The sequence below is a fragment of the Chanos chanos genome, chromosome 2 (genome assembly GCF_902362185.1).
Source record: "Chanos chanos chromosome 2, fChaCha1.1, whole genome shotgun sequence".
Classification (NCBI taxonomy): Eukaryota; Metazoa; Chordata; class Actinopteri; order Gonorynchiformes; family Chanidae; genus Chanos; species Chanos chanos.
Window position 1 is genome coordinate 40,933,920 of NC_044496.1, and position 18,828 is coordinate 40,952,747.

The 18,828-nt window shown below is 40.7% G+C and overlaps 3 protein-coding genes across 5 annotated transcripts; 2 read left to right on the plus strand and 1 right to left on the minus strand.

Annotated features, from left to right (window-relative positions):
• Positions 1-874: 874 nt before the first annotated feature.
• On the minus strand, positions 875-7,984 carry si:dkey-24l11.2 (uncharacterized). Its single transcript, XM_030766037.1, has 13 exons — positions 7,827-7,984; positions 6,279-6,580; positions 5,855-6,245; positions 5,221-5,280; positions 5,034-5,086; positions 4,794-4,938; positions 3,641-3,999; positions 3,114-3,342; positions 2,769-2,886; positions 2,428-2,548; positions 1,991-2,102; positions 1,625-1,737; positions 875-1,113 (listed from the first exon to the last, which is right to left on the minus strand). Exons 1-13 carry the CDS (start codon positions 7,854-7,856, stop codon positions 1,044-1,046), a joined length of 2,103 nt encoding a protein of 700 aa, XP_030621897.1. The 5' UTR covers positions 7,857-7,984; the 3' UTR covers positions 875-1,043.
• A 541-nt stretch (positions 7,985-8,525) lies between these two features.
• On the plus strand, positions 8,526-9,365 carry ch25hl1.2 (cholesterol 25-hydroxylase like 1, tandem duplicate 2). Its single transcript, XM_030766041.1, has one exon. The coding sequence runs from the start codon at positions 8,526-8,528 to the stop codon at positions 9,363-9,365; it is 840 nt and encodes a 279-aa protein (XP_030621901.1).
• A 3,170-nt stretch (positions 9,366-12,535) lies between these two features.
• Positions 12,536-18,408, plus strand: tspan3a (tetraspanin 3a). 3 transcript variants are annotated; one of them, XM_030766044.1, is made up of 7 exons: positions 12,536-12,682; positions 14,242-14,433; positions 14,722-14,796; positions 15,118-15,219; positions 15,399-15,551; positions 15,870-15,953; positions 17,284-18,408. In XM_030766044.1, exons 1-7 carry the CDS (start codon positions 12,620-12,622, stop codon positions 17,374-17,376), a joined length of 762 nt encoding a protein of 253 aa, XP_030621904.1. In that variant the 5' UTR covers positions 12,536-12,619; the 3' UTR covers positions 17,377-18,408. The 3 variants fall into 3 exon arrangements, with proteins under 3 accessions (XP_030621904.1, XP_030621905.1, XP_030621906.1); XM_030766045.1 differs by lacking the exon at positions 14,722-14,796; XM_030766046.1 differs by lacking the exon at positions 14,242-14,433.
• Positions 18,409-18,828: the final 420 nt, after the last annotated feature.

Here is an 18,828-nt window from a genome sequence, read left to right on the forward strand (position 1 = left end):
TGAAGCGTGAGGGCTCAACCCTATTTATATCTGCAAGCTGATGACCGGGACCTCCTGCAAAGTCATGATACAGCATTTTCTCCTCCCCCCCCTTTTTTTTCTTTCTTCAAACAGGATCCAAGTCCACCAGTAAGTCCATGTTGTGGAGGATTACTCAGACCCACTAAGTCCAGAAATGAGGGAGAACCTTTGGGAATAACCTAGTTTCCGTTTTGCTTTGGGGATTGCAGGAAGGACTTTTGCCTAATTCTTGAGCCAAGATTTTTTTTTTTATCATTTAACCCCTATGTAGATATGTGGATTATTCATGGGAGATTTAACACATACTGAACATGTTGGAGATAGCTTTGGATATTAGAGAGGGAGCATTTAACCCCTTTCATTCAAGTGTCTCATTGCACATTGTGTATATTTTCACTAGTCCTTTTCATCATTTTCACATGTTTAATATACACATGTAACTGTCTTAAATGAAACGGGTCATATTTTTGAATAATGAAAGGGAATAATTACTGGCAGGATTTTGTGTCACATATGAGGAACATATAGTGCTGTTAAATGGGCTTGTTTCTAAGATCATAAAATTCTGAATTTTCAAATTAATCTAAACAAGAATTTACAGACATGTGTCTGCTTTGAACTTTCTTATTTGATGTAGTATTGTTAAACTTCTGTGGTTTGACATGCTTGTGAAATACAGAAAGAAACACAAATTCCACTCTTCAGTAGAATGCTCTCCTTTTATTTGTTTACATATTATTTACATTGAAAAATGATTTGAAATGTAATTTGACATTGGAATTGAAGTAATATAATCACGGTATGTTTTGTATATGTTAATGTATTTCTGCATGATTACACTGAAACTCCAGCATGTGATTTAAATATACTTTAATGAGGTTCAGGAACCATCAAATTTAACTAATTTGAGGCTGTAATCACTGCTGACTGTTAAAATATGACTGATTCATTGGATTTATACAGTTGATTCATCCAACATCTCTTTGTAACTGAATACAGGCATGATTCTAAGGCAATTTCTTTTATTTCTTCTCAGCCTTGGCTTTTCTTGAAACCGTTTTACATGTGTTCAGGTACTTGTGACGATCGTTCCTATGGAGCAAAGAACGATAGAGCAAAGACAGATAGGTTCATGGCCAGGTTACATTACTACAATGTCCCATATTGTCCCAACAAAGAGTTCACACAGAAGTCATGTACCAAAAAAGTCACTTTGCCCAGTTCATGACCAGTTCAGGTACATACGAGGCATAAATACACAGTTCAAAGACAGTTCATGGAAAAATGAGGACGGGGAAAAAATGTCAGACACCATATTTTAGATGTGAAATTTGTCAGTCAGTGTGAAGTGCAGCGTGCACTGTTATGTGATAGTGCACCAGGATGAACTGAATCTATGAAGAATCTCGGCTGTTGTGCTCTCGGTCTCCTTCTCAATGATTCACAATCATCTGACAGGTTTTACGAACCGATATCGACCTGGTTTCATACAGGAGCTGTTCTGGAGCTCTCAGTGATAGACTGTAAGGTTGTTTTGGTGTTAAGGGGGATTTATTCATGAAAAAAAAAAAGAATCATGGTACTACAGCAAAACATAATTTACCTGCTCATTTTAGCCTTGTTCCTGCAACCCAGTCCGCCCTCCCAGTGGCTCGTGTAGGCTGTTCTAGTCATCATTCCTCCACAGCTCACACAGGGTTTGTCATTACTGTAAGGCTACAGGTAAGAGCCAGAAAAAAAAAAACCTGCTATTCGTCTACATGTTTATGAGCACAGACAACACACTAATCTTTCTTTTGATTGTTTGTTTTGCTGACACCAAAAGAAATTAGGTCAATACCAAATGACGCAGAGTTATTGTAAAACTGACCAATCTGGCGCTAATTTTCTCTCATAAATGCGAAGGATTATTCAGGATTGAGACACAGTCTATCCTGATCCCGTTTTGTCAGGGCCCAAGGTAGCTCACCTGTTCTTTGGCACAGAAACCGCAGATCATTCTGGTGGCCAGCTCCATCAGGTGATCCTGATCCTCATCGTGGCACACGTCGCAGGGATATGCCCGGCCGCAACACGGAAACCTGGCAGACAAGCGACAGGGAAGCCGAGACGTTCACAGAATTGCCCCAGATAAATGTGACCAGAGAGGTTTGCGAGAGCAGGGTTCAAGGGATTAGAGTAGCAGACAAAACGTTTTGTGACCTGAATATGACCCAAGAAAAAACCCCCAAAAAAACAGCGGCCCTTCAGAAAAAAAAAAGAACAAAAGAATCAGAGCAGACCTTGAGAAGAGCTATGGGGCATATTGTTAATTCCAATCCAAGTAAACATAAAACCTTGTAGGCCATTGGTAATATGATGCTAAGATAACAGGCCAGTGTGAGGCCCTAGGTTAAACAGGCTTACCTCAACCAGCGATGGCTCTGTTTATAATGCCTACAGGCACCTTTGTCTGGAAGGGGTTTCCCACGCTGCACAGCAGGGTCCCTAAAGTATTGGCGACCAAATGCAGCAGATCCACTCTGTCCTGCAACGGAGACAACATATCGCTCACTGCAGATATTATTCACAACAGAGAAATAAATACACATCACTGGTCCTATTACATATTTACCTTTATTTGGTTAGGTGGCACTCTTCATCAGAGCAACACATTGCTTTGTTTCTCTTACTGCTAGGCAACGACAATGACTGCAGATACTGTAAAGAGAATAAAGACTAGACTAGTGTCTGTAAAAACGTTTAACCTGCTGGTTTCCTTGACTGAGGCTGGATATATTTGAAGCTTGTGGAGTCCACATTGAGAGCAAGTTTGCTGTGACAGTGCTGGCAGTTTGTCTCTTTGTTTTGACCATAAGACACGTTCTAGGGGAGAGATAGACACAGACAGAAGGAGGGGAGAAAGAGGAAGAGGGTGGATGGGTGTGGAGATGATGTTATAGGTTTGATGGGCAAAGTCAATAACAGAGATTATCATCATTATCAATGCCTCTGCAATGTCTCTGGGATATCTTCAGCAAAAAAAAAAACAAAAAAACTTTTATTTCATGATTATCATTTCTCTCTTTACGGTGAAGTTCTCAGGTTTGTACCTGAACAATGTCTTCACTAGAGCAGCTAAGGCAGCCCACAACCAGGTCACAGGCCTGCAGCACCAGGTCTACTGGTACTGCCCCGTTCAGGTCCAGATAACCCAGTACGTCGCTGTAATGGTGCAGCATGCTGGGTCTGAATGTGGCAGAGATCCCGGCCCCACATTTCTCACACTGAGCAGTGCAGGGCACACGACCACTCAGAGTCAGGTCAGAGGTCACCTTACACCTTAGACAGAGGGACAGACACAAGCGCACACACACACACACACACACACACACAGCCAAATCAGCATGGGTCATTTGCAAATCATATTAAAGCTTTCCTCTAATTCTTTGAACATTGTTTTGTTAACAGTACCTGTGTTTAAACTCAAAAATAAAAGTAGGAGAACTGAAATTGATCAAAAAAGTGTAAATTGACTATATTGAGATATTACAGACATTTTTTTGTTATTTTATTTATCTGCTTAATTTTTATTTTGTTTGTTTGCTTGTTTTGTTTACCTGTTTATTTATCTATTTACCTGCTACACTGCAGGGATACAGTGATATTTCTGGCCACCACAGTAGCAGTGTTCTCTCCCAGACTCAGCCCCTGCAGTTTGATCTCTGTGCCCCGGCGTGGTTCGCTGCTTTTAATGTTCTCCACCTGCCGGCTGCGTCCCTCTTCCCCGTCACTGCCAAGCTCTGCATGCTCCATCCCTTCCTCTCCGTCATCCTCCTCTTCCTCCTCACTCTCTCCCTCTGATTCTCCAGAGTGGGCGGGATCATCAGGTTCTGCGTCAGGTTTGCCATCAGCTGTCTTCTTCAACACGACTGCCTGGAGTTGCTGGTACGGCACAAACTGAATTCCAGCCTTTTCCATGTCTATCTCTTTTTTCAGCTGGAGAGAGAGGGAGGCGTCAAGCATGCCAAGAGACACTAAAAATGTAGGCAGTTACAGTTTGTCACTATGATCATAATGTTGTCATGAGATGTCAGTCTAATGCAGAAATGTAAATACTAAGTTTCCTGTTCCTCCTTCAAACTGATACCATTCCAATGGTGGGTTTCAACATAACAGCATCAGAGTTGTTATGACTGAGAACAAAAGGATCACATAAGGCCAAGAAAGGCCCAGGATGTGTATAAACGAGTTCTTGAATTCATGTCTAGTTTATGGTCATGTATAGTTTATGTATAGTTTAGACTTTATGTATAATTCATCAAGTCCCTGTCCCTAGAGTTGTTTTAAGTAGAAAACATGATGATGAAAAGGTGAAAAATTTGAAGCTTTCCTGAAAGACCCTTACACATAGACACTGCTCTGAACCACACCAGATGCAACAACGAACATCTGTCCCAGATTCACCACCTTGTAGAACATCCCTGTGTCCTCGTCCTTTTTGAACACTGTATTCTACGGTGTATGTGTGTGGATGTTGCTTACAGTGTTACCATAGCAATCACCAAACTCGTCATTCGCCTTTCAAACGGAATCAAACAGACAAGAGTAAAGCCTTTTTCGCCAACATCAGAGAATGTTGAAAGGCATCAAAATGTCAGACATCTTTTTACACAGACCTGACTACAGCACTGATGAAGCTCTGAGCCTTCATACTGCATTTCCCACTGTGGGGTAAACATACCAGTGTTAGGCATCGGGGTGGGGAGGGGGTGGTGGAGCTGTGCCCTTACCTGCCTGGCCCCCTCAGTGAAAAGTCTCTCCATGCTGCGGTCCAGCCAGCGGAGGTACGGGCGAAACAGCAGTTCCACTTTCCCCATCAGCTGACCAGTGGCATGCTTGGCCTGCAGCCACTCCTGAGACGCCTGCTGCACATGTCTGTGACAAGAGGGACAGGTTCCAGATTCAGGCTTATGTACCGGTTTGATCTTTAGGAGCAGTGTAAAACGATAAATAATATTCATGGCTATTACCTTCCCATCACAGAGGGCAAGTCTTGATCCTCTGGCACATCCACTGTGAATACCTGAAAGAGTTAACAAAAAACCATTTCATTTGGCTACACTTGCACTTACTTCAAATTGCCTGCACGGATTGCTTTTCACTGTCGCTGAATGAACAAATAATATGAATTTGAAAGACATCAATGATCCTACATACCTCCTGAGGGTAGTTGTCTGGAAAACTGACCATGATGTCAATTTCTTTCAAGTCAAAAGGCTGTTAAAAAAATGTTACAGTATTGTTAATGTGACAATCACTTTTTAAAAAAATGTTGAGTCCAATAAATCATGAAAAATACATGTAAAATGTGCAAACTGATACATTTTTAATATGATGCTAAGAGGACATAATCATGAAAGGTCTCAAAACATTAACATATTAATGATGTATGCTACGTTTAACAAATATGATGTGCATATTTATGTACAACATATACACATCACATAACAAATGATGTGCAATAACCGAAATGAGTCCGAGTTTTGCTAAGCATGCTGTCTATTGACTTTACTAATATATATGTTTAAATGGTAAAAATGTACAGGGATATTTGTTTCCACAATATTCTGCAAATTCCCCAAAGCCGTTTCTAATAGGATTCGCTCTGTAGATTTGTTTGAATGGTACTGGTTGAACAGTCCAAAGATTAAGGGGCAAAAAACAAGTGGGGGGATATACAAGGCTATTCACTTCGTACTTTCTAGAGGAATTTACGAGTTAAAACTGCACAGTGTGTTCAGACATACAGGCACACGTCTGTGTGGTCTAAACACGAGGATGTGGTCTTTACCCAGTCTGGATCAGTGGCCTCCACTGTGACTCTGTAGTATGTGAGCTTGCCATCTTCTCTCTCTTGCACAATAAGTTTGTCCTTTGGAAATCTCTTCATAAGCTGGGAGATCTCTGTGTCGCGAAGCTCCCTGCACACGTCTTCAGTGAGGTCGGCCAGTTTGGCCTCCTCCTTCACCGCTGATGGGCGAGTTACGGGAGCCCTGCTGACAGGCCTGGTGCTTCTCATGGGCTTGGGGCCCTGCTGATCCTCCACCGGCGGGAGGTCCTGGGGGTGCCAGAAACGACACCTATCCTCCATAGCACAGAACCCAGACAGAAAATACCGGCAGGGTTTCCTGGTTCTCTCCTGTTTGCCTGGAGTGATCTTATGGCCTGTGGAATGATGGTGCCTCACGTTTTCAGAGCCGCCATGCACGGCTGACGTGTGATCGCCGTCTCTTTGGTCTCTGCTGGCATCTTCCTCCTTGTCTTTGGGGGGTTCAGGTTTCTCCTCACCCATGTTTTCCAAACTCCTCAGTGCCTCAGTGGCTTCACTTCTCTGGTGCATGAAGCGGCACCTCCTCCCATAGTGACAGTGCTTTCCCTGGGAGTAAAAACGGCATAACTGCTGGCTCTGGTGAACTGAGGGCTGCACCCTCTGGATCCCCTTGTCTGTCTGGATACTGTTTTCTTTTTCGGTTTGGGACAGAAGCGGGGGCTCCTCTGCTTTTTCAGCATCTAAACACTGTTAAAGGAATCAATGCATGAATAAAAGGTTATTTAGGTAGTTGTTGGGAGTGTATTTCTCTCATCAGACACGTACGGACTTCTCTGAGGGAAAGTACTGAGAGGACCACTGTCTCCAACCTGGGTCAGAGAATAAATCAGTATCCTTATGGAGGTGGACCATGGTAGTAGCTAAGTTATCCATCTAAGTGATGTGCTGATTTTCAAGAGCTCTGCATCAAAGACTTGAACACATGGGAAAAGCTCTTTGAATCACAGGTCAGACCAGTTCTGAGTGAATCGTGAAGCCTGTGCACAACAACAGTTACCTCTTTTGCTCGAGGCTTGTTACCTGTCCCACTCATTACACTACACTACTGAATTCTATCTTTCCTGGCCAGAAACCAAGACTGCAGATCAGCAGTTTATGTTGGCTCTTATTACTGATATTAAAGGCAATGATGCCTTGTGAAAGCCGCACCCAGTGAGCCCCTCAGACACTGCCTCATAACCTTACTACACTTCACAGCAGGAGGGAGGCTGTAAGTTCAGTCAAAGGGTTTTCCAATGGCATGTTTTAGCTTGGAAAATACTTTGACTGTAATCTTCTTTTAAGTTTAAGCCCTGATCAGGGTAACCATGAGAAATGCCTATGGTACAGTTAAAAAAAAAAAAGAAAAAAAATAAGCACAGGTCAGTCATGACTTTGGATATTGCTTAACTGCTGTTTAAACAAAGATGATGATAGAGTAGATGGTGATAAAGTCTTGGACCTTTGCTCCTTTCACACAAGTAACCTTAACTGTAAAACACTGACTTATGACAAACCAAAGTATTGTCTTTTCTAGTTTTCTTCCCTTTGTTACCCCTTTGAAAAGTTTTGTTGATGTCCTTTTGTTTTAACGCGGGTAATTTCTTTGCGGTGGAAAGAAATTACGTTAACTGACTGGATTTAATATATTACTGTGTAGAAAACAGCCACCGTTCAATTTAAATGACTGCAACCCGATGTCTTATTATTATTTCAGGAAGGAGTGTTTTGATGTTTGAAACAATGAACTATAAAGGCTACGTTGTTAACTTAACTTGTTAGAATATCAACCTTAGAGTCACTTTAGTTTAGTTTGATTCTGCCTCAGCTTTCAATAATCATTTAAAACACACTCTAACTTTCACAAAGACTAAAGGACTCAAATATTCCGGAGGAGATAAGTTCAGTTGGACTTAGACCCGGCCGTAATTAAACGGAGAAAGGATTTTCTGACCTGATCGCTTTCTGCTGACGTGGGCTCCATGTTCAACTTATTTCGGTTTTTAGTCTTTAAACAGATCTCTATACAAACTAAATATGAATGTAAATAATAATAACAATAATTCCAAAGAAGGCTATAACCTATACTTTGTAAGTGCTGATGTTGACAGTTCTCTATCCTCTCTTTGCTCGTGACGTAATCAACACCCCTCTAAAATCTCAGAGGATTGATAGTGGTTTGTCGTCCTCTAGTGGTACGGAGTACACGTTTCGCAAATTTTAGACGAAATGAACGGTTTGCTTGAGGAAGGATACTTAAGATTATTTTTTAATCACACCTGAGAATTTATCCTACTAAAATCGAAATTATAATTTCTAAAATTCCTATCATTCCAAACAAGTTGGACTAGATATTTTATCTTCTAACTATGTTTCTGAATTATCAATCTGAACAGCTGCCTGTACCTAAAGCAACAATTTGAGCAGCTCGTTGTAGTAAATACGGCTTTGTGAGACATTTTTACTCGTTTAACATTTAAGAAAGATGTAACTGATTCAAAATGCGTCAGATGGGAGGAGAGAGTAATTTAAACGCCATGTCACTTGATATCTTTGTCTGTACTCTTGTAGAGGGACACCTAATGATGTGCAAGTGGTATCTGCGCGTCAGTATCCTTATAATCTAATATAATCTGTTGACCACTTTACATAAATGACCCTGTCGCTTGTGGGCGAGATTTTATTTTACGGCTATGAGAAAGGAGATTCTGTGCTTCAGCCTTTATGGGACTATCTGCGGCTCCATCATTCCGGCACTCTGAGATCCCCTCTTTTCCCCGTCGTGTTGACGGTGTCGTCGTACTTTGTGTTCTGCTTTCCCTACCTGTTCTGTGACATTATGGGAGAAAAGTGGCCGTCGATCCACCGTTACAAGATCCAGCCAAGCAGGACTCCCACACCTGCAATGCTGCTTCACTGCACTGGAATCACTTTGCGTAACCATCTTTTTCTGGTATTTCCAGCTGCCGTGGCCCAGTGGGCATGGAGACCACCTGTTCCTTTACCGGAGCGAGCACCAACTTTGTGGGAGCTCATAGGTGGAGTGGCGGGTAATCTTCTGCTTTTTGACTTGCAGTATTTTATATGGCACCTGCTGCATCATAAAGTGCGCTGGTTGTACGTGACTTTTCATGCCATCCATCACAACTACTCCGCTCCTTTCGCCCTGGCCACACAATGTCTTGGAGGGTGGGAGCTTGTCACGGTGGGCTTCTGGACCACGCTCAATCCGCTGTTGCTAAAATGCCACCTGCTCACGACGTGGGTTTTTATGGTGTTGCATGTTTATGTGTCAGTGGAGGATCACTGTGGGTACGATTTCCCCTGGTCCACGTCTCGACTAATTCCCTTTGGGATTTACGGAGGGCCTAACAAACATGATGTACACCATCAGAAACCTAATACAAACTTTGCACCTCATTTTAGTCACTGGGACCGACTGTTTGGAACACACGCTGACTTCAGCTTCGCTACAGCTAAACCAAGACAGTAAATGTCATCACACTACAGCCCTAAGAATCAGCCGCACCAGAATCTGTTACCAGAGCTACGTGCAAATATATTTAAGGCTACACTCATATGACATGCCGTTATTTACATATCTCTGTTCAAAGTTATCGACACGAAGATTGCTAAAATTTAAAAGACAGAACATTTTATTTTGGAAAATTTATCTAGGACAGCTTTAGATGATTCACTTATAAACGTTCCATTTCATATTACGCATGGCAAGAAAGATATCTCAGCCAGGTCGTTTAATTAAGCAGAAGTATTTTGATTTAATTAAGCAGAAGTATTGTGAGGCTTAAAAAATCATTCTCTGCAGTTAGGTCACTGAAATATTGTTCAGTATTATTTTGTGAGGTTGCTTATTACATGGAGTGTAAGCAAAAGTAATAAAAATGCTTTAAAACTGAACTGTTTTGTGTTTTTGTTTGTTTGTTTTTTTCATTTGTTTGTGTTTGTTTTTTGAGTGAGAAATTTGTTTGAAACAAGTAATTCAAACCCTTTAAAATTACCCCGCTCACCCTGTACCACCTCTTACAGGACATGAAAGACGTGATTGCTCATGATTCACAGTAGGTGTCACAGAAAACCTACAGAGACTGGATGAGGAGAGTTTATAAATGAACATTTTTTCAATGTGTTACCACTGCTCAAAAAATGGACAGATCATTACATATCAGGCATAAGAAATACAGAGATGGCCTTTCCAATCACATTTGATTGTTTCCTTATTTCAGCATTGCCAGGACACCACGTAGAGTCTGTTTACTTCTTGCTCAAAAGTCTGATTTGCTCAAACTCCCAACGCAGGCCGCTGCTCACAACCAATGGACAGCAATTTTGGAAACAAACCATCAGTGCTAGCATAACTTCTATGGCTTGGAAGGGTAGATGTATGGGTTGTGACAAGCAAGAATGTAATTTTCAGTTTCAGTTTTCAAGTTAAGTGTTAAGCAGTGCACATGATGTGGTAAAGCTTGCTTTTGAGTTTGCTGAATGCATGCAGACTGCATTTACAGTGTAGCTCTGTCTGAGGACATGAAAAGTATCTTCTAGTATTTTACATTAGTGGTAATGAACTTGGCTCACTGAGGAGGTGCATCCACAAATGATTTGGAAATTGCCCTAAAATAGTCAGTTTTACCTTCACACTGTATATGCCTTTTTGGTTGTTTTTTTTAACATGTGAGCTATGTGTGATACCTAGTCTTAAAACTGTTACTCACACTGCTCATCTGAACTAGAAAGACTACGCAACACATAGTTAGAGCATAGGTCACTTTGGTGAACCTCATGCCATCTGTGATCAAGAGACTCAACCTTCTCAAACCACCATTTCCACTGATGCCGTGACAGTTTTACCACACGCTTCATACTACTGAGTACTGACATATAGTCTATGAGTATTGTTGGAGCATTTTGGATGTGTGCTATTTAAAATATAGTTTGCTGCACAGCCTTTTATGCAGTATCATAGAAAGGCAGTTTCCTGTATGATAAGTTTCTCTCTTTGCACTACCAGTTTTGAGAATTAGGGGTTGAAGAATCAAGCTTGAATGCTTTGTGTCCCAGGCACCACTCTTGCATAACCGAAAAGCATGTCAAAGGTTTGTTGCCTGAACAGTTCTGAGGCTTGCCAACTCATTTACCATAAACAAAGGGAAAAATCACATTATTTAACATATGCAGCCATTCTAAGCTTAGCAAAATTAAGAATGCAAAGATGTCCTGACTTTTGCTGTTGGTCTGTAAGACACAATGTAAAGCTACTTTTACTAAGCCAGCCCACAAAAGTCACCCATTGCTATCTCATGTTAAAAATATAGCAAAACAAAACATTTAATAAATATTGGGCTCTTGAAATCAGCCTCACCAGAAAAAATGAATTGATAATGTAACCAGAAGCAGCTAATCCTTCAAGCTGGCCCATATGTCTACAAGGCTGAACTTCCTTTTTAATGGGATGCTTTGAAAAAGGAGAACAGAGATGCTTGATATCTGTAATAAGGAAATATATTTTCCTAGAAGAACTGCATTTCATGCAAATTAATCTTCTTCTGAAGGAACAAAGAACAGAGCAAAGCACAAAGTGCATTCTTGAAAAGAGCTGTTCATGGCAGTATTCTATCACTAATGCAATACTTATCTAGCATGTTAAAATTTGGGGGGGGGGGGGGGGGTACACTAACAGTTAATCGGGTTTACACTGCAATCACCCCAGCTCCAGAGTCTCTGAATGGAGAGGTGTGAGTTACCTTATTGTAAGATACATGATATACTGTATTAGGTTGCTAAGAATAACAGAACAAATTTTCCAGCCAATGGGGGAGTGAGGTGCTTCATTTCTTCCCCACTTACTCCCAGCTCATACATTCACTAAGGAGCGCAATTTTTTACAAACCAGTTTTTTACAAGTGTGAAGTAGGAGTAAGGAGGAACACCACTGTGATTGTATTTTTGTGTATTTAGACCTCAGTAGAAGACAGGTGGAAGGTATAAGGTGCACAGGAACAACTGTGTGGTTAAGATACAATACTCTGCAGTGAGTTACAGTATCGGAAACTACTATTCTTAGGGTCACAGAAACTCTTTTAAAAGTCTTTTCTTCCCTCCCGCATAGTCAGGGCGGTAGACTATGCAAGGGCTATGCAAAGATATTTTTGCACTTCACGACTGAAGTGTGGAAGGCAGCTTGAACTATCAACAGTCACAGTTTAAAACAAAAATTATTAAAAGCTGTGAAATTAGCAGACACTCTAGTTTAATTATACCTGCTAATTTGCACACTATTCTGCAGCAAAACATCATGAACTTTCTTATGTAGTTCAGCTGCCATTTTGTAATTTAACTAGTAGTTTACCGTTTAATAACACAGAGTTTATTTCTGTTTTATTAGCGCAAATTTGCATACGCAAGCACACGAACTCGTGGGCTAACTACACAATTTACTACATAAATTATCATCTTTTGGACAATATTTTGCATGGTTTTGGACGGCAACATACGGGTTGAAAACCATCAGTTTTAAGGCACACAAGAAATCTTTCATATCCCTGAAAATGGGATGACCTCATCCCGTCATGTGATTTAATCCAGCTGGTTGTTGTGGTTGCGTCGGGGTCAGATCAGACCGGAGTAGTACTGGGGCATGGAAGACAGAGCAGCGCCAGCCATTTTACAGCCACAGTAAAATTAAATTACGCATTATTACAGTAATACTCTTTGAACAATATTGTAATAATGGGTCAGTGTGGGATCACCTCTTCAAAGACTGTTCTGGTCTTCCTTAACCTTATTTTCTGGGTAAGTTACCCGTACTTCACTGTTAAAATAGCTGAGATCACCAACTGGCTACGCAGCATATTTGAATAGCCAGTTAGCTACTAGTTGCTATGCAAGTCGCTGTAGTATTTTACCCCCAGTTAACTGAAAGAATTGTGTCATTTCAGTTTCTCAGGTGCAACATTGCTGTCGCTGGTATATCTTAACATGAAATGGTTATGCTTAGCTGTATATTTTTCTAGCATCATTTACAACAGACATGTAGCGCGATCCATATAACCCGCGACAAAAGCTAAATTGGCTAGCCTACCTTGCTAAAGTTGGTTGATGGTATGTCCGATACTAGATTAGCATTAGCTTTGATATCACTGGGTTTGTTTACAGAGCAATTTAGCAAGCTAACAGCTGTTCTTAATTGAAATATGACTATACTAGTGGAAGCACAAAGTTAATAGTCTCCTGCCAATCCTCCACATAGTATTGTCAACAACTGTCAGTCAGCTACTATGTTGATGGATTGTTCAATTGGAGTTGGATACAAAACCTAAGCATGCTGTCTTTTCTGAAACAGATGTATTGCGACGGGTAGAATTCGTTAGGTTAACTAAATGTACCGCTATAAAGTTCCATGATCATCCATTATTGAGGTTGACTACGACGGCTATAATTATAAGCAATCAATGTGAATTCTTGACAAGTGCATGGCTTATTTTACGTGCATATGCGATTTTGACTGCGCAGCAAGGTTTCAGTGTTTATTAGTGCAATTCGACGGCCCAATGAGGATTTTATTTCCTGTTTCGCTACGTTTTATTGCAGTGAGTCTTCGTGAGTATTTCGAAAAGACGTCTGCAGTGGCAGTGCAGCACTTTAAAAGCAATTTTACGGAGTGAAAGCAAGACAGTAAAATAAAAAACGCAAACGACGATATGGTCACATAAAAAGAGCCAGCCATTTAAAATCGTCCCACCAACCGCATAGTTTCATGCCAAAGTGATGTCTCTCCTAGTTTTACATCTGTATGGCAGTTGAATTTGGACGGGCAATTCATTTACTTCAACTTGACCTTGTATATTCACAGAATCTTGCACTATGTCTCTTTGACTGATGTTATGCCATATATCCACTTTCAGGGGTTTTAAGACAATATTTATCTTTTCAATTGTCTTTTTCTCCATCTGCATGAGATGTCAGATTTCGTGACGCTGTAATTTCTGTAACAAAGTAATGGTGTCAGTAATGATATTATTGCATTATATTTATGATATGTGATATTATTTATGTTGATGGCTGACACATTACCTTGAAAGAAATGAAGACTGTGCAACTTTGTATTACATGTTACTTTGTTAGTCATACATCTTTTATGATTGGAAACATAATTTTTGCCACTTTTATATTACTGCCAAGAATATGCATGGATTTTGTATATATGATATGAAATTGCTCGTTTCTGTTAGTGGTGTGCAATGCATCTGCTCATTAGTAAATAAAGCTTTTAAATTTCAGCAAAACATTATTTTTTTGGAGTCTGCCTTTGCCTTACTCTGTTCATGACGATGATTGCGGTTCCTTCGCAGGCTGCTGCTGGCATCCTGTGCTATGTCGGAGCCTACGTGTTCATCACGTATGATGATTACGACCATTTCTTTGAGGATGTATACACACTCATTCCTGCCGTTGTCATCATCGCCGTCGGGACCTTGCTGTTTATTATTGGGCTGATCGGATGTTGTGCCACGGTGCGAGAGAGCCGCTGTGGACTTGCCGTGGTTAGTGTACCCTTGAGAAAACACCATTATATGGCTCGGCAGTATTTCTGATTAAATGACATACTTAGCCATGTAGTGTGTGTTATGTTGTTTAATAAGATCAATATACAAACTCAAAGCCAATGTGCTAGACAATCTCAAATTCAAATCAGTTGTATTAGTTTAGCACTATTTATAGTGTCTGTTGAAAGCAAAGCAAATTTAAATCTTGGATTTTAGACTTTTAGTGAACACCCAGAAAGTTTATTAAATGTGTTTTCCTCTGTCACCTCTGTTTTTCCTTCATAGTTTGTCATTATTCTCATGTTGGTGTTTGTGACTGAGGTGGGAGTGGTGGTGCTGGGATATATTTACAGAGCGAAGGTAAGTTCCTTTAAGGCCGCAGGTCAATATTTTTTTAGCGTAGAGTATTATCACCGGTGTTTGATTAAGAAACGCCATGTCGATTGTGTGTCAGAATGAAGTCATATTCTAGTGCAAACACAGGACAAAATGTTTTTGTGTTTCTGGATGAACAGAAAGCTCATTGTAGTATCACGCATGCCATATGTGCATATCACAGTGGAATGACATTGACTGAGCTGTATTTTGGATAATATGCATATTGACATTAAAATCGATACTGCATTTATCGCTTAATGTTCACGTAAGTTTTATTGCGAAATGTTTGCGTTTATTTTTCAGGTGGAGGATGAAGTTGATCGCTCCATACAGAAAGTGTATAACGAATACAATGGGACCAACATGGATGCCCCAAGCCGCGCCATCGACTACGTACAGAGACAGGTAATTTACTGAGATTGTTTTTACGAGACTTAGGATCATATAAATTTCCGGTCCAATTAATATTTTCCCCTGTGTATGCTTTCACCTTTGAGCTTACATGGTAACCTAACACTGTGTATTGTGGATGACATGTTGTGTGGCATGGGTTGTCATTAGATTATATGTCTCTACTCCCAAAGCTGCACTGCTGTGGAATTCATAACTATTCGGACTGGAAAAAGACCCGCTGGTTTCAGGAGTCCCAAAACAACAGTGTGCCACAGAGCTGCTGCAAACCCAGCGCCAGCAACTGTACAGGTTCCCTCTCCCGCACAGGGGATTTGTACCCTGAGGTAAAAGGACCGGCGTCAGTTTGTGTGCGTGCGTATGTGTGACTGTGTGTATGCTTCTATAAAGCTATTTTCGGAGAAGGTGACACACTCAACCTTCTGATCCAGAATAAGTTTAATAGATACCACTGTTTCAGCAGTGAGCTACCTTCTTTAGGACTTTATATCAGTATCTGTGTTTGCATTGTCTTCTCTTTTCATTATGGTATATGCTTCAAAGCAGATCATTTGTACTTTGCTGCAATAGATCTGTTGCCACTGCAAATAATTAACTATAGTCTGCAGGCTCTTAACAAGCTCTTGTGTTTGGCATTGTTTCAGGGATGTGAAGCACTTGTTGTGAAAAAACTGAAAGAGATTATGATGTATGTCATCTGGGCGGCACTGACTTTCGCTGCCATTCAGGTAACAAACCTTTTCAGTTCATATCGTCAACATTTTTAACAATTGTTATCACTCATTCTGTATAGCATCCAGCTTCCCTTAGTCTGACTGGCTCTCCTGGATAAACCAGAGCTGTTTTTTTCATGTGTGATTAGACATGGCTTGGCTAAGACAGGATGAATATTGGACAAGCCTGGGCCTTGAGCATACTGGGCTCATTGTGTCATGTCTGGCTCTCCATCCGTCAGACAGAAGTCTTTTTAAAGAAAAGCACTTAGCAAGGATGGTCACAGTGTTCCACTGCTGAGTCACCGCACATCCAGGCAGCTCCCTGACAAACCAAAATGCTCTCAAGTATCTGAATCAGAGGAGCTTCAAAGGCAGGTTCACCGTAGATTTCCTAACCAGAAATGCTAGATGACTCCTACCTCCTTTACATCTGAATTATTTACACAGGAAAAAAGGCTGACCTGGTACTAATGGATTAGATTGTCATGGATGAGACTATCGTTTCCACTTGCTTTGGAGTTGTTGTTTTTTTTGTTTGAGCTTTGGCGTTGTCTGTGTGGAAGAAGAGAAATGACTGTCAGATAAGAGAGTTAGGATAAAAGAGCCTGCCCTAGCTCTTGGGTTGTTTTTTTTTTGTTTTGTTTCCTTTTTTCCTACTAACCGACATAACATTAAATTTTTCATCCTTTTCTGCAAAATTTCAGTAGAAATTTGTTGTGTGTTAGAATTTGCAGTGTGGATGGCTCAGACTGTGGGAAAGGGTATAAATAGATTGACATGCATATTACTGAACACAAAGCTGCATTATCTGCTCCATTTTCCCCCTGATTCACCTCTTGATCTGAGCCACAATGGTGGGCCAGCTGGTCCAGAGACTGGGGCAAGTTTTCTCTCAAACCTTTCTTTTGCATGACTGCCATCTGGGATACACAGCCAGCCAAAAACTCATTCTGTTTCAGACCATTGGCTCTTTGTATATAAATAAAATACATGTCAGTCTTAGTAAAAAATAAAAACAAAAAGCCCCTACCTGTTTACAAATGAAGTCATTTAAGCTTGCCAATTAAAGAAAAAAAAAATTATTTGTTAAACCTTCTGGATGCATACTTTGAACCTCATGACTTTTCTAAGTTGATTTTAAAGGCTTTTGCTACCATTGTTTGCTAATGTTAGAGTGATACTTAGATTTGGTGTCCCTTTTGTCTTCGTGTGTTCTATTGGAAGAGAGCTAGGGTTTGTGAAATAGACTGTTTTTGTCTTCCTGGAGCAGCTGGGAGCCTGCACACTTTGGAGCACTTGTGTTGATTCCAAGTTTGCTTTTGATTTTTTTGATCTATCCCAGATGCTCGGGATGCTGTGTGCCTGTGTGGTGCTGTGTCGCAGAGGACGTGATCCTGCCTACGAACTTCTTATCACTGGAGGAACATACGCATAAAAACGTAACACGCACACACATACACACACAAACACCACACACACGCGCGCACACACACACGCGCACACACACACGCCTGGGCTCAGGGTTTCATTGACGTGGCACGACAACAGAGTCGTGCTCTTACTTTGCTTTCACCAACTCAGAAACACAGGGTTTGCTCACACACTACACTCACACTGGTGATGGGTGAAGCTGAAAAAATGCTCTATTTATTTTACCCGCTTTTTGTGCAAACTACGGTGTTTTTATTTTAGTCATCCGTTTTTCTTCAAAAAATGCTATAAGCCAAATTTAAACAACGGCAACTAAACAGTTTTTTTTGTTTTGTTTTGTTTCGTTTTGTTTTTTTCCCTTTTTTTCCCCCCCCTTTCGGGGAGGACAGTGAGACACTGAGCGCTTTAACCTTGATTAGTGTCATTGAAAAATGAGCAGCGTTGCTCGTGTGGAAGAGAAGGCATTACTGTATGGAATGAGATGTGGAGTTTCTGCTTTCCTCATGTGTCGGTTTGCACTATGTGTACGGCTTTGGAATATTTTATAAATATTGAAATATACTCGTGTAAATATGTGGGATGGGGGACTCCCTTTATTTGTGAGAGGCTGCCTTGTGCCACCCATCACCAACCTGCTCCTACACAGGAGTGCTGGCATTTAGAGAGAAAGTTCTGGAAAGTAAACATGCAATCTTTTGGCAGCATTTGTCCTGTCCTACGGCAGTAAAAGTGATCTTTCCATCAAAAAAGAAAAAAAGAAAAGAAAAAGAGAAATTCAGTTCACATGCAAACAATTATTTTTGGGGTAATAACCTACATGCACTATCGTACTAAAACAAATGTTATGTTTTATTTCTGTCTGAATGTTTTTGTTGTTTTGGTTTGTTTCTTCCTGTGATTGTGTGGAGTTTAGTATTCTGGTAATATACAGATTTTAAAGTTGGTTTTGGAAAATATGTAGCTAGTTGTGTGGATTCTAAGTCAAATGTTAGGTTTTAAATGAATGTAAATAAAACAAGGGAAGAAAAAAAATGAGTGAAAATAAACTCTCCACCACAGAGATGGTCTTTGTCCTTGTATTAGATGTGTACCATTTCATCTTATACATAACCTCACTTTAATAGATTCCTTTTTACACACACAGTTTCTCCTGTGGCCTTTGGACGCTTAACTGAGGAGGGCTTGAAGCCTGGCACCATCTTGGATGTGAACATATCAGTTAATTTTGCAAGTTTGCGAGAATTTAGTGATCTCTCACCAACATACACATCTAAGACTATGGTCATGTGACTCTGCACTCCAAGAATTTTTGTGAAGCCTTGACACCCACCCACACAAAGCATGCAGACGTTCTAACACAGGTTGTCAGGGGGGCTTTTGTCCACGAAGAAAGCTCGGGGAGAACAAGGTCAAAGTTCAGCCCTTTCCCAGGGTGCAGGGTCTAAAGGTCTTATCC